This window comes from Erpetoichthys calabaricus, chromosome 1, assembly GCF_900747795.2.
Source record: "Erpetoichthys calabaricus chromosome 1, fErpCal1.3, whole genome shotgun sequence".
NCBI lineage: Eukaryota > Metazoa > Chordata > Cladistia > Polypteriformes > Polypteridae > Erpetoichthys > Erpetoichthys calabaricus.
This window is the reverse complement of record NC_041394.2, coordinates 261455497-261469791: the sequence shown is the minus strand read 5'-3', so window position 1 is coordinate 261469791 and position 14295 is coordinate 261455497. Positions and strand designations below refer to the sequence as shown.

Here is a 14295-nt window from a genome sequence, read left to right as displayed (position 1 = left end):
TGCGGAGGAAACTCATTTCAGCCGCTTGTATTTGCGATCTCGTTCTTTTGGTCACTACCCATAGCTCATGACCATAGGTGAGGGTAGGAACATAGATCGACTGGTAAATTGAGAGCTTCGCCTTGCGGCTCAGCTTCTTTTTCACCACTACAGACCGATGCAGAGCCCGCATTACTGTGGATGGCGCACCGATCCGCCTGTCGATCTCACGCTCCATTCTTCCCTCACTCGTGAACAAGACCCCGAGATACTTGAACTCCTCCACTTGGGGCAGGATCTCGCTACCAACCCTGAGAGGGCAGTCCACCCTTTTCCGGCTGAAGACCATGGTCTCGGATTTGGAGGTGCTGATTCCCATCCCAGCCGCTTCACACTCGGCTGCGAACCGATCCAGAGAGAGTTGAAGATCACGGCCTGATGAAGCAAACAGGACAACATCATCTGCAAAAAGCAGTGACCCAATCCTGAGTCCACCAAACCGGACCCCCTCAACGCCCTGGCTGCGCCTATAAATTCTGTCCATAAAAGTTATGAACAGAATCGGTGACAAAGCCCTTATCAGGGGGTCCAGTACCCCATACTCTCGGAGTACCCCCCACAGGATTCCCCAAGGGACACGGTCGAATTCCTTTTCCAAATCCACAAAACACATGTAGACTGGTTGGGCAAACTCCCATGCACCCTCTAGGACCCTGCTAAGGGTGTAGAGCTGGTCCACTGTTCCGCGACCAGGACGAAAACCACACTGTTCCTCCTGAATCCGAGGTTCGACTATCCGATGGACCCTCCTCTCCAGGACCCCCGAATAGACTTTTCCAGGGAGGCTGAGGAGTGTGATCCCTCTGTAGTTGGAACACACCCTCCGATCCCCTTTCTTAAAGAGGGGGACCACCACCCCGGTCTGCCAATCCAGAGGCACTGTCCCTGATGTCCATGCGATGTTGCAGAGGCATTTCAACCAAGACAGTCCTACAACATCCAGAGCCTTGAGGAACTCCGGGCATATCTCATCCACCCCCGGGGCCCTGCCACCAAGGAGTTTTTTGACCACCTCGGTGACCTCAGTCCCAGAGATGGGGGAGCCCACCTCTCATTTTCAATATTTGGTTGAAAATCCTTTATAGTCAATGACTACCTGAAGTCTGGAACCAAGGTCATCTCCAGGTCCTGGGTTTCCACCAAAGTGATAATTTGCCAGGCCTTTACTGTAGTTGTCTTCAGGTGCTGCTTGTTTGTTGGACTTTCTGTCATCAGTTTTGTCTTCAGCAAGTGAAATGCATGTCCAATTGGGATGAGGCCAGCTGATTGACTTGGACATTGAAGAAAATTCCACTACTTTGCATTGATAAGCACTTGGTTTACTTTCACAGTTTGTTTTGGCTCATTGTCCATCTGTACTGTGAAGCATCACCCTGTTAGTTTTGCAGCATCTGTCTGAATTTGAGCAGATAGCATAGTCCTGTATGCTTCAGAATTCATACTGCTACTTCTACCAGCAGTCATATCATCAATGAACACCAGAGACCCTGTTCCATTGGCAGTCACGCATGCCCATGCCATAACACTGCCTCCACCATGTTTCATGAGGTGTTCCTTCTCTTCTCTATATTCTTCTCTATCCATCATTCTGGTACATATTTTAATTTAATTTGTCCAAAGAAAATTGTTCTGGAAGTGGACTGTTTTTTTTTTAATATTTTCAGGCAACGTCTAATCTGTCCTTCCTATGCTTGAGGATTACCAATGGTTTGCACTTTGTGATCTCCTTTCATGAAGTCTTCTGTTGACTGTAGACTTTGGCAATGATAGGTCTACCCTCCCAGAGAGTGTTCTTGGTTTGGCTAAGTCTCGTGAATTGTTTTTTTTTCACCAAGGAAGATCATCTAGTACAGTTGTCTTCCATGGTTGTCCAGGCCTTCTAGTGATTTGGTTGATTTGACCACTACTCATGTTTCTGCTGTCTCTCTAAAGGGTTTTTTTTGTTTTCTGTGCCTAATGATGGACAGCTCTTTGGAACTCATATTGCGAGGTTTACAAATGCAAATTCCACACTTGGAATCAATTCTAGACCTCCTTCATGCTTAATAGCTAATGAAATAATGAGGGAACTGCACCCACCTGGCTATGTAACAGCTTGTCAGTCAAATATCCAGATATTTTTGAGCCCCTGGAAATGGGGCAGCTATGATGAAAAATGGCTGTCATTCTTACAGTAAATGGCTCATATGATATTTTTGTTAAACCCCTTAAATTAAAGCTGAAAGTCTAAACTTCAATCACATAATGATTACTTTATTTCAAATCCATTGTGGAGGTGTATAGAGCCATTATTATGAAAATTGTGTCATTGTCCAAATACTTATTGACCTAACAGTATGTCTCGGTTATCAATGCTAATGCATGGGTTTTAATTTCATCTCCATTGGTGTCCCGTGTCCCTGTTTGATTTCAACAGACAGTCCATGTTTTCTCTGTGTTCATGTGAGTTTCTTCTGTGACTTTGGGGCTGTATAATATCAGTTGGTGACTCCGATGTGAATGGCCCTTGTGAAGGACTGACATTGTTCCCAAAGTTTCCACTTTATTGAGGCCATTAATTTGTGGTTTTCAAAACTGATGAGACTGCATGGCTCTTATTATCACTCAGTCATAAATAATAGTATGAGAATTTTGTTTCTTTCACTGTTGTTCAATGACCTGATTGTGGTAGCATATGCTGTGACTTTAAGTGTGACATGATAATGCTGGGCTTAATGGCCTGGTCTCATCAAAATTTCTTATATATTTAATTAAAAGTAAACAGACACATGTAATACACTCTATAAGATATGAATAATTTATTGATTCTTCTGAGATGTATTAATGGGCATCTCTGATAAGAGATACTAGTTATACAGGAAAGAATGTTTTGAGTGAGTATCGAACCTTCAAGAGTTTACCGGGGTAGGACATCAGATGGGTGGCATAAAGTTTTCTGTATAACTCAAATAAGAAATGAAACAACACTAGCAGTGCTAGAGGTCCTGCACATGCTGGTGTAGAAATACAGGGGCTGGTAGAGAGTGCACATATGCTGGACTCCAGTACAGGTGACATAACGAAAGAGATGCCTGATAGAGGCATGTAGGCAACCCGCTTGTGCCTGACTCAAACAGAAGAAAACCGCACAACAAAGGACAAGCAAGAGAACACAAGGCCTCCTGGAGTCATGAATTGGTCTTTGTTTTTATTCTTAGCTGTATATTCTGTTTTACAGTCTTTTCCTTGGCCTGTAATAACAATTGGAGTTTTAAAATAATTTGGGGTTTTAGAGGTCAAGGACTTTAATGGTTGGATCTGTTTTTTTATTTTTTGAAATATGTCTTCCCATGGTACCATTTTGTTGCACTGTAGATACTTGTTGTTTGCAATGCAGGGTTGCAAGGTTGTTGCTAGGCAAGATATCCGGGAACGTGCGACGTGTGATAGTATAAAGCCCAGCATCATTCACTCCTTTACTGTCTGAGTTTGTGACTAATTCAGTACTTGAAACTCAAGCATCATCATTTTTAAGATCTCATTGACTATAAATTGTTTTCTGTGCTTTGAATTTGATTTATTTCTTGTGTTTTGGTGTAGGCTACTGCGATATTCTGGTATTCAACTCTCTCGCTACGACTCTTGACCTATGATTTTGTCTTACTGTAGTGGTGACACTGTGCAGAGAGAGATCAACTGATCTCATAAGGAGACACGCCACTCACAGTGTTCAGAGATGACCTCTGCGTAGTTGATTGATGGACTTCTCAATTTAGCTCACTATGCAAAGCACTCATGTCTGAGCCAGAAATCGCGGGTTTCGACTCACTACCAGCAGTTCGCCACAGAGCAAATCTTCGAACTGAGACACTCTCATCCAGGCCATTGTTTATTTGTATCAAGTTCTCCCGGCATTGATTGACACTCACTATTACTACCACTTTAAGTCTCCTGGCTTCATCATACTTAAAACTACTGTTGCCCTGTGCAGTCATTACCCCGGTTGCTACTGGACACACTTAGGTTATGGCATGGTGTTCTCCTTTTAATAGACTGAGTGGCTTGGCCGTGTCCTGTGAACCCAGGCTCTTTAAGAGCAACTAAAGGCTCAGGGACACAAGGGACTAATAGAGGGATTTCTACCCGGGTGCCTCTACACCAAAATTATGGCAACCCTGTCCCCAGATGGGATTACATTACTTGATTGTAAATGGCCCCAGCAGGGAGTTTAAATCAATCATGTGGCAAAAGGTCTAGTTGAGATTCTAATGGAGAGAAGAACTGGAACTAGGTCATAATTGTGGGTAAAAGTGGCCAGCCTATGGTTTGTTTTTCGGACGAAGGATTGCTTGGTTAGTAATGTAAGTAAGGAAGCTACCAGATTGACAGGGGGGATTTGCACCCATAAATAGATTGGCGCAGAGTGGCTGTAGTGTTCTGGTTATTTTACTATTGCATTTTGACTGTTTATCCTTCCCTTTTGTGAGTTTGAGAAAAAAACACAATTTTTTTATACTTCAGGAACGCTTGGTATCAATTCTCAATGAAGAAGGTTGTCATGAGTTGCCTTTGCCTGTCAGTGGAAATCCTCTGATTCTTTTTGCCTTCCTCTCTGGAAGTCTTCCTTTACTAATCTGAACCCTTTTAAGTTTTCATTGGTGAAGATCAATCTGGCTGTCTTTAAATGGAGGGATGTACAGCATGTCTGAGCACAGATGTTCTCTGGTCCTGGCTGCAACCCTAATCTTTTCTCTTCTACCTCTTAAGAAGGATGGTGCTTCCCTCATTTGCTAGTCCTCATGGGCCTCTTTGTTCTTTTGTTGTAGCTCTCAATTTATATGCAGCAGAGTTGGGTTGGGTTTTGGGTTATAGAGCCGGGGGTGGAAGCACAGCGTTGGGCTTTACCTTACTGTAATTCCTGTTCTCCCTTAAAGTGCTGGCATTGTATTTCAACAGAAATTTCTTCACATTCAAAAAAAATAGATACAAGATTGAAACGTGATATGATTTTTGTGAGACAGGGTTCTTTTCAAAGAGAAAGAACTGTTTATTTTTAAGTCCATATAGTTTTAAAGTACACTGAGTTCAAAAATCCAGTAGAGGTCAGCAAAGCCTCATTACAAGCAAGAATAGAAAAGGTTGCCTAAAGGCACTGTAGCCACATTGTGAACTTGACTTGGTAACACTGTCAGGATAAAAAATTGTTTATACATATCTATATATATAACACTATATATAAAACATTTATGTATATAAAAATGTATATGAAAAATAGATTTGTTTTTTTTTCAGTCATATAACCCACAGAAGCGAATGAAGGGTGCCCTGCACGTTTGTAAGCTCAGGAACTTCTTAGTTTCCTTCTAGTTGATGAATATGGCGCCACTATTATTTGTGGCCATGATTCTGCTATGTCAGTGGCATCAATGGCAGCAAATTAAGGTTTCTGGTCAGTAGATGTCTAATACGGTAGATGCCTGGATTTGCTGAGTAGAAATACTGGTTTTTCGTTTCACTTGAGCTTTTAAAGTTAGAATCATGCAAATCATTAACCTAAAGCTTTTAGATGAATTGGTTGAAATTCAAATGTTGGATTTAAAATTGTAATAGGAAAAGCTGGAAATAATTTTGCAGCCCAGACAAGCATATTTCATTTTAGTCTTAGAATTTCTCAGGTTTTGTTTCCAAACCAGTTTCTACTAAAGAGCCTTTTACAAGTATTTTGTAATTTCTATTTTTATTTAGTCAATTCAGAATTGTCCTACTGAATTGGTATTTTTTTTTTGTATCCATAAGAGAAGTCAAGCAAAATGAAACCTTTTATTGGCTAACTGAACAGATTGCGAAATGCAAGCTTTCGAGGCAGCTAAGGCCCCTTTTTCAGGCAAGATGTACCCAGAAATGCCTCTGTTTTCCTTACCCTGCTTTATAAGATTTTTCTAGCTGTGACAGGGTGAGGATCGCTGCTTGGCTCGGTTGACAGGAGCCAGTGATTTGGTTTGGGCATGTAGTAAGAATGAGCCTTGGGTGCCGTCCTTCTGGCTCTGGCTCTGTCACTGGATGAAGACCCCGGACATGGTGAAAGGGTCACATCTCTTAACTGGCCAGGGAGCATCAAGAATTTCCTAGGATGGGTTAGAAGAAGTTGAGGTATACATGGCATATTACCAGTGAAGTCTCTGTCAAGATAAGTGGAGGGAGACTGAAGTGAGGAGATTTATTTTGAAATATTTTGATTATTTATGCCATTACTCACTAATGAGCATAGTGACGTAACCCGCTCCTCAGTATCAGTTTTCATTTGCACTTGTTTCTTCAGCATTTATTATTTTGCTCTATTTTGATACAACTACAAGAGCAAATTCTATAGAAAAACTAGATTAAAAAGTATACAATTGAAGAGACTTTTTTTAGTATAAAGCAATAATACAAAAATGCAAATCCTTGTGAATTACAAACAAACATGAACCATGCAGTTTGAAATCTTTTGGAGTAAAGAGTGGTAACAGAAAATTCCAGCATACAGAAGCAATTTAAATAAAAGTCAGAATGGGGATTCATTTGCCCCTCGATGATGGCAAGTTGTCCAGGCCCCAAGGCAGCATATGTATTAGCATAACTCGAAGCACTGGATCAACAGAGATAAACCATACATTTTGTCATTCTTTCGTGCATTGGATGTTATCCTCCATTAGGGGGTGTGTGTGTGGCATACCAGTACAAATGAGATACCGGTAGAAATTTTTATTGCAGAGGAAGACAGCAAGTAGCCACGTTTGTTACTTGTCGCAAAAGAGACAGCACATGGTGGGGAGTGGATGCTCCATTACCTTCTGGCACAACCGGCACTTCTTGTGATGCACAACCACAATTCTCTTCCCTCATCACGCGTCTGAAACTGTTTACAATCAGAAATTTGGACTTTGAAGAGGACCCCTGCCTCTAATCACCTATTTACCTGCCCCCTTTCACATTCTGAAATTATTTTTAGATCTGATCATGCCTTCATACTTTTAAAAGGGCTGTTCCCCAACTTCTGTAATCATTGAAGAAGCAGGTAAAATGCAGAGAACATACAGTAGGCTACTGGTTATTTGTTCCACTTCAAACACTGATGATAAAATAGCCCTGGATTAACCATTAAGCAAAATAAGTACAGTACATACTTAGAACATTAAAGGAAATGGAGCACCACAGAATTAAAAAAATAGGAGGAATTAAGTATAAAGTTGTAAGCAGGCAACATTAAGCATTATTTTTACATCTTTTGATCCGTGTATGTTGAAATGTTGTATAAATTCAAACTCTGAAAGCAATGGAGTAGTAGACATTTTGTCTCATGCAAATAAATAATGATGATTCTTAATTAGTATCTCTTTTTAAAAAATTCTCCACCAACACCAATTTCTGTTAAATATCATGTGACAAGTATGATAGCTGTCTTTAGTTGGCTGTATTGTAGGATTTGGTTTAATAGCGTCTGCTGAAGCAGTTTTTAGACAATGGAGATCAGTCTTGTCTGGCTTGTCTTTATATAACTCTATTCATGTTCATAAAGATGTTTTGAAAGGCAATATTAAAGTCTAGTTAAGATTGCTTGTTTTTGTTCAAAAGGGGAACCAAATGAATTGGGAAGAATAGCTCTTTGAATAATTATTTTTTATTGTCAAACTTGTTTCATTTTGTACATTACAGAATATACAGTACACAGTTTCAAAGATGATGTGTCATTTTAATGGTATGTGCCATATATGTTTATTTATTCCTTGATTGGATCTTGTTTTTTTATTTTACACAATAAAGGTATTTTAAATTTAATTAGATTAATTAGATCAGCTGACTCAAATAATTTTTTCAAACAACAACTTCAAACTAATTTATTCAGGAAAACATTTAATTTACCCTGACATTCTGACCCTTTTTTCAGCTTTCCTCTCTGTCTAGGTGCCCAGGATGATTTGCATTTCTACCACAAATTATGTTATTTGTTCAAGCTTTTCTTGTAGTATTCATATTTTTGTAGTTATATTATGGTTTATTGTCGGTTATTCTAATTAAAGGCTTTGTGTTTCCTATACTGTATATCTTTATTGATGTTGTTTTGTATCCAATGTGTATTTTTTTATCTTTAATTGAATTTATTTAAAGCGTGTTACAGTCCATGAAATCAAGTCAAACGTAACAAAACTAAATTCAATTCACTCCTCACCCATGAGAAAGAGAGGAAGGCCAACAGCCAGAGTAAAATTTTTGAGAGTAGTAAAGAGGGAAAGGAGTCCTTCTCCCCAATATAAATATTTATTCTAAAATGCTATTGATTATATCCTGTCAGGTTTTAAAAAGTTTTGTACAGATCCTCTAAGAGAGAATTTGATTTTTTCCAGTTTGAGATAGTATATAACATCAGTTTCCCACTGACTTGAAAGAGGTCTGTTAGGATTCTTCCAGTTGAGCAAGATAAGTTTACGTGCCAATAGTGTAGTGAAGGCAATTACAGTTTGTTTGTCCTTCTCCACTTTAAGCCCATCCTGGAGTACACCAAACACAGCTGTTAATGGGTTAGGAGGGATTGTGACTCCAAGGCTGTCTGAGAGGCATTTAAAGATTTTGGTCCAAAATGATGTTAGTTTGGTGCAGGCCCAAAACATGTGACGCAGTGAGGCTGGAACTTGATTGCAGTGTTCGCAGGTTGGATCTTGCCCTGGAAACATTTTGGACAATTTTAAACAAGATAGATGTTCTTGATAAAAATTTTAAGTTGAATAATTGAATGCTTTGTGCATATGGAGCTTGAGTGAATTCTGTGCATGGCTGCCTTCCACTCCTTTTCTGAAATGTTAAGTAAGAGATCCTTTTCCCACTGCACTCTGGGATCTTCCGATGTACAGTGGTGTGAAAAACTATTTGCCCCCTTCCTGATTTCTTATTCTTTTGCATGTTTGTCACACAAAATGTTTCTGATCATCAAACACATTTAACCATTAGTCAAATATAACACAAGTAAACACAAAATGCAGTTTTTAAATGATGGTTTTTATTATTTAGGGAGAAAAAAAATCCAAACCTACATGGCCCTGTGTGAAAAAGTAATTGCCCCCTTGTTAAAAAATAACCTAACTGTGGTGTATCACACCTGAGTTCAATTTCCGTAGCCACCCCCAGGCCTGATTACTGCCACACCTGTTTCAATCAAGAAATCACTTAAATAGGAGCTGCCTGACACAGAGAAGTAGACCAAAAGCACCTCAAAAGCTAGACATCATGCCAAGATCCAAAGAAATTCAGGAACAAATGAGAACAGCAGTAATTGAGATCTATCAGTCTGGTAAAGGTTATAAAGCCATTTCTAAAGCTTTGGGACTCCAGCGAACCACAGTGAGAGCCATTATCCACAAATGGCAAAAACATGGAACAGTGGTGAACCTTCCCAGGAGTGGCCGGCCGACCAAAATTACCCCAAGAGCGCAGAGACGACTCATCCGAGAGGTCACAAAAGACCCCAGGACAACGTCTAAAGAACTGCAGGCCTCACTTGCCTCAATTAAGGTCAGTGTTCACGACTCCACCATAAGAAAGAGACTGGGCAAAAACGGCCTGCATGGCAGATTTCCAAGACGCAAACCACTGTTAAGCAAAAAGAACATTAGGGCTCGTCTCAATTTTGCTAAGAAACATCTCAATGATTGCCAAGACTTTTGGGAAAATACCTTGTGGACTGATGAGACAAAAGTTGAACTTTTTGGAAGGCAAATGTCCTGTTACATCTGGCGTAAAAGGAACACAGCATTTCAGAAAAAGAACATCATACCAACAGTAAAATATGGTGGTGGTAGTGTGATGGTCTGGGGTTGTTTTGCTGCTTCAGGACCTGGAAGGCTTGCTGTGATAGATGGAACCATGAATTCTACTGTCTACCAAAAAATCCTGAAGGAGAATGTCCGGCCATCTGTTCGTCAACTCAAGCTGAAGCGATCTTGGGTGCTACAACAGGACAATGACCCAAAACACACCAGCAAATCCACCTCTGAATGGCTGAAGAAAAACAAAATGAAGACTTTGGAGTGGCCTAGTCAAAGTCCTGACCTGAATCCAATTAAGATGCTATGGCATGACCTTAAAAAGGCGGTTCATGCTAGAAAACCCTCAAATAAAGCTGAATTACAACAATTTTGCAAAGATGAGTGGGCCAAAATTCCTCCAGAGCTCTGTAAAAGACTCATTGCAAGATATCGCAAACGCCTGATTGCAGTTATTGCTGCTAAGGGTGGCCCAACCAGTTATTAGGTTCAGGGGGCAATTACTTTTTCACACAGGGCCATGTAGGTTTGGATTTTTTTTTCTCCCTAAATAATAAAAACCACCATTTACAAACTGCATTTTGTGTTTACTTGTGTTATATTTGACTAATGGTTAAATGTGTTTGATGATCAGAAACATTTTGTGTGACAAACATGCAAAAGAATAAGAAATCAGGAAGGGGGCAAATAGTTTTTCACACCACTGTATATTTGATTTTGTTCTGCTTTTTCCTTGTTGTCCATTTTGAACTTCTTTAACACTAGAATTACCAGAGTCTACGAAAAAACTCGTAGATCCGGCCCACCTTAAAACCGTTCTCACCTCTCTTTTGTCTTCTAAATGTGCCGATTAAGAGGAGCAGCGAGCAGCCGGCTATTCCATCCCCCACCGTCGCAGAACGTTCACTAAGTTTTCCCAGCTCATGCCTTGTTTGATTATCTGGGAGTGACTGAACTGCTGGAGTTTTAGAATGAAAATAATAGATCGCTATTTGGAATACATGCATTTCATGCGTGTTCCGTTTCTACAGTAATCTGTGTAAACACATTGCTAAAACAGAAACTTTTTCATATTTTAGTAATAAATGTTACAAAATGTAGGCATAAACTATAGAATCTGTGAAGCCTGAAGTCCAAACATCAAATAAACATTTTCACAAAAGGTTCAAGGATGCTACAACAGCTTCCGTGGCTTAACGCTACGGTTTGCTGACTTGGGGCACAACAGCCCTGTCGTGCTATAGAGACGTGAGTTCGATTCTCAGCTTTGAAGAAAGTGGTTTTTTTTTTTTTTTCCTCAAACAGTCATTAAATTTATAAATTGGTATGCACTGTAAATCGTTATCTTTAAAATGTCAATCGCGGTTATTTCTGTTGATTAGTCATGCTTTTTTACTTAGAGTCAGAACAGGGGCTTTTTCTGCTTATTCAGCTTCTGATCTGACTCAAACAGCGCCAGTATAACTTCACACCCGATCTGACACTGTTCATTTTCAAATAATATTGCATTACTTCGACGATGTTTTCTGATTGGTACTATTCGCGTCATAAAATGATTTCTTCAAAACGTCACATATATTTGTCTCTTTCTTTTTTTAAAATGTGCGTTGTAGCACGCAGCAACTGGCCACCTGCATGTTCTCGTGCACACTGAATAAGACAGCGCTATATGCAATCAGATTCAAATGTTAACAGTTATATAGCACAGAATGGAAATCAGCAGTTCTTAGCATTGCACCACGCAAGCTGTCATATCAACCGCCTACTGTAACTTGCTTTCTTTTTTCTTCGGTTATAGTCTTGAATAAAAGTGCACTTGTTTTGTTATACTTTTACATCAACATATGTTCCTGTGTTTGAGCTACATGGGCATGCTCAAAAAATACACGTATAATGCCACGAAAAGTGCATGCAGACACTTCAGTTCGCAAGCATTGGTACGACAATGCAGTCACAAGTACACTGCAGAGCTTTAGCGCGTCTTTATGTGAAAACAGCAGTGTCAGATGGGGAGTGTCTGATGATTGCATATAGCGCTGAAGTTACTGCTCTTTACTATGCTTTCCTCTGCATGTCCGGGAGTACAAAAGAAACAGCATACAGCAACACGTGGGGACTGGCAATATTGGGGGAAAAAAACACGCGGTCGTATGTATCGTGATACACTGCAGAACTATAGCGCATCTTTATGTAAAAACCGCAGTGTCAGGTGGGGGGGCGGTAGGGAAGTATCCTGAACGCGACTGAGACAATGAAAAGTGAATTTTAAAAAAAAAATAAAGCTAACCTTTACAAATATCATAAATTACACCGGCTGTTACAGACTGAAATCAAATGTATCTTTTTATTCTAAAATAGTGAAAATAAGAACACTTCTCAAAATGGAGTTGTGCAGGATCGAACTCACGACCTTTGGATTCCCAGTCAGCAACTGATACTGTTGCGCCACGGAAGCAGTGATAGCTAATGTGTGTCAAAGTCGCACACTAAGACGGCTTTTTTTGGTGGTGGCTTTTTTTTTGGTACCTTTTGTGAAAGTGTTTCTTTGATATTTGGACTTCAGGCTTCATACATTATATAGTTTATGCCTACATTTTGTCATTTGCTACTAGAATATTGTAAACCGTTTCTGTTTTAACAATGTGTTTACACAGATTACTGTAGAAATGCAACACATATGAAATGCGTGTGTTCCAAATAACAATCTATTATTTCTACTCTAAAACTCCACTTCACTCCCAGATAATCAATCAAGGCATGAGCTGGGAAAAGCCTGTTTACGTTCTAAGTCGGTGGGGGAATGGAATAGCCGGCTGCTGGCAGCTTGTCTTTATCAGTACATTTAGATGACAAAAGACGCTGGCAGAGAGGTGAGAACAGTTTTAAGAAGCGATTTAAGGAGGGCCGGATATACGAGTTTTTTCGTAGGCTCTGGTAATTCTAGTGTTAAAGAGCTTTGAGCATGAGAAAGTTGGTATATAAATAAAATGTAGCATTATTTTTATTGTTACTTTAGTTGATTAAAATGCTCCTCATGAATAGAAACTTCACAATTGAACTGCCCTATGCAACTGGGCTAACAGAAGCACCTAAACTGGATTCAGTCTGAAAAGTATCTGCACATTGATATAAATATTTGGCCATACCGCCCACCCCTATTCTCTATGGCGAAGTTCTTAGACCAGCTGGGCAAGTGTGGTTGATACAGAGAACCTGAACAGCTGACAGCTCTCCACTTCTTATACTTTATTCAATTCTCTCTGAATTTTCTGGTACCTCAAAAGACTGATCATCTCAGTGTTATCTTAAAAGTTCATAGAGTATGTATTCAGCAGACCTCTATTTCACTCTGCAGCTAATCTGTTCACTTTTTGTGCTTTCAGAATACTTCTTTTAGGCCTATAGTGTAGCACCCAGACTTACAGTATGCATCTCTTAAGTGTCCCTTCAGGAAAGTGGGTTTGCATGGCTGAGCAGAAGTTTATTCAAATTCATTTCACTTTATTCATACAGTTTGGAAAGTGTGTGTACCTTTTTTCTTTTTGCTCCTCAGGGAATATCAGACCTCTACCCACATTACCCATTCAGTCTTTGCATTGTAAAAGGCTGGTTTCTGTCCTGGAGCTCTGTGGACTGTTAGGAAGCCTATGGTGTTGCATAAAAAAGCAGAGGGACAATGTCAGCTTTTTGGGACAAGCCAGGAGCTGGATGGAAGCAGAATGCTTTCTAACATGCATTCTGCACTATTAATTGAAACTTAGTCATATGAAATGTGTGAAGTTTGTTAAACCACGTTGAATTTCATTTAAAAAACGACTTTTTATTTATGTTTTACTTTTGTTTTAATACATGTTTTTATCTTTGCTACTGAGGATGATTGAACAGTGTAGTTGTGCTGCAATGCTGTGTGTGTTGAGCTAGATGATGGCTTAGTATGAGGTAGTATGGATTAGTTACAGGCGTGTCATGCAGGCCATGCCTTGCTACTGGTAAAATGGAAAAGGTTTGGATCCTTCACGATCCATAGTGTAGTGATCAAGTTCATTAAGTGGATATATGGATAGAAAAATTCAGTACCAACTAAATTCATGTCGATTGTAAGAGATAAAAAAAGTCCTATAAGAATAATCTTTTGTCTTGTTTCATAGATCTCTAGATTATGACCTGACAAGAGTTTCAAGACTGGATCAGAGTTTCTCTGTTTGTTCTGATGATGAAAATGACTTGATGCAAGAACTTCAGAGCATGTGTTCCAGCAAGTCTGAGCCAGACATAACCAAGGTATGCTGCACTGTGCTGTATGTTTACACCAAAGATAACAAGAAAAACATTTTTCAGACCCTTGCTTAGCAGTCTTATATATCATGGGTCATATGACATGTGCATCATGTGAATTTAAACAGTACAGCAATGTATCAACCATTTCTCTCTAAAGTGACAATAAATAGGAATAAATGAAAATGAATAACCCAGAGAAACA

At 39.7% G+C, this 14295-nt stretch overlaps 1 protein-coding gene across 1 annotated transcript in view; it reads left to right on the top strand.

Annotated features, from left to right (window-relative positions):
* cttnbp2 (cortactin binding protein 2) overlaps positions 1-14295 on the top strand; it is a 252003-nt gene that overhangs the window by 230692 nt on the left and 7016 nt on the right. The window contains exon 21 of the mRNA XM_028814622.2: positions 13964-14096. Within this exon, the coding sequence (XP_028670455.2) occupies positions 13964-14096 (133 nt within the window). The remainder of the gene's footprint in view (positions 1-13963; positions 14097-14295) is intronic.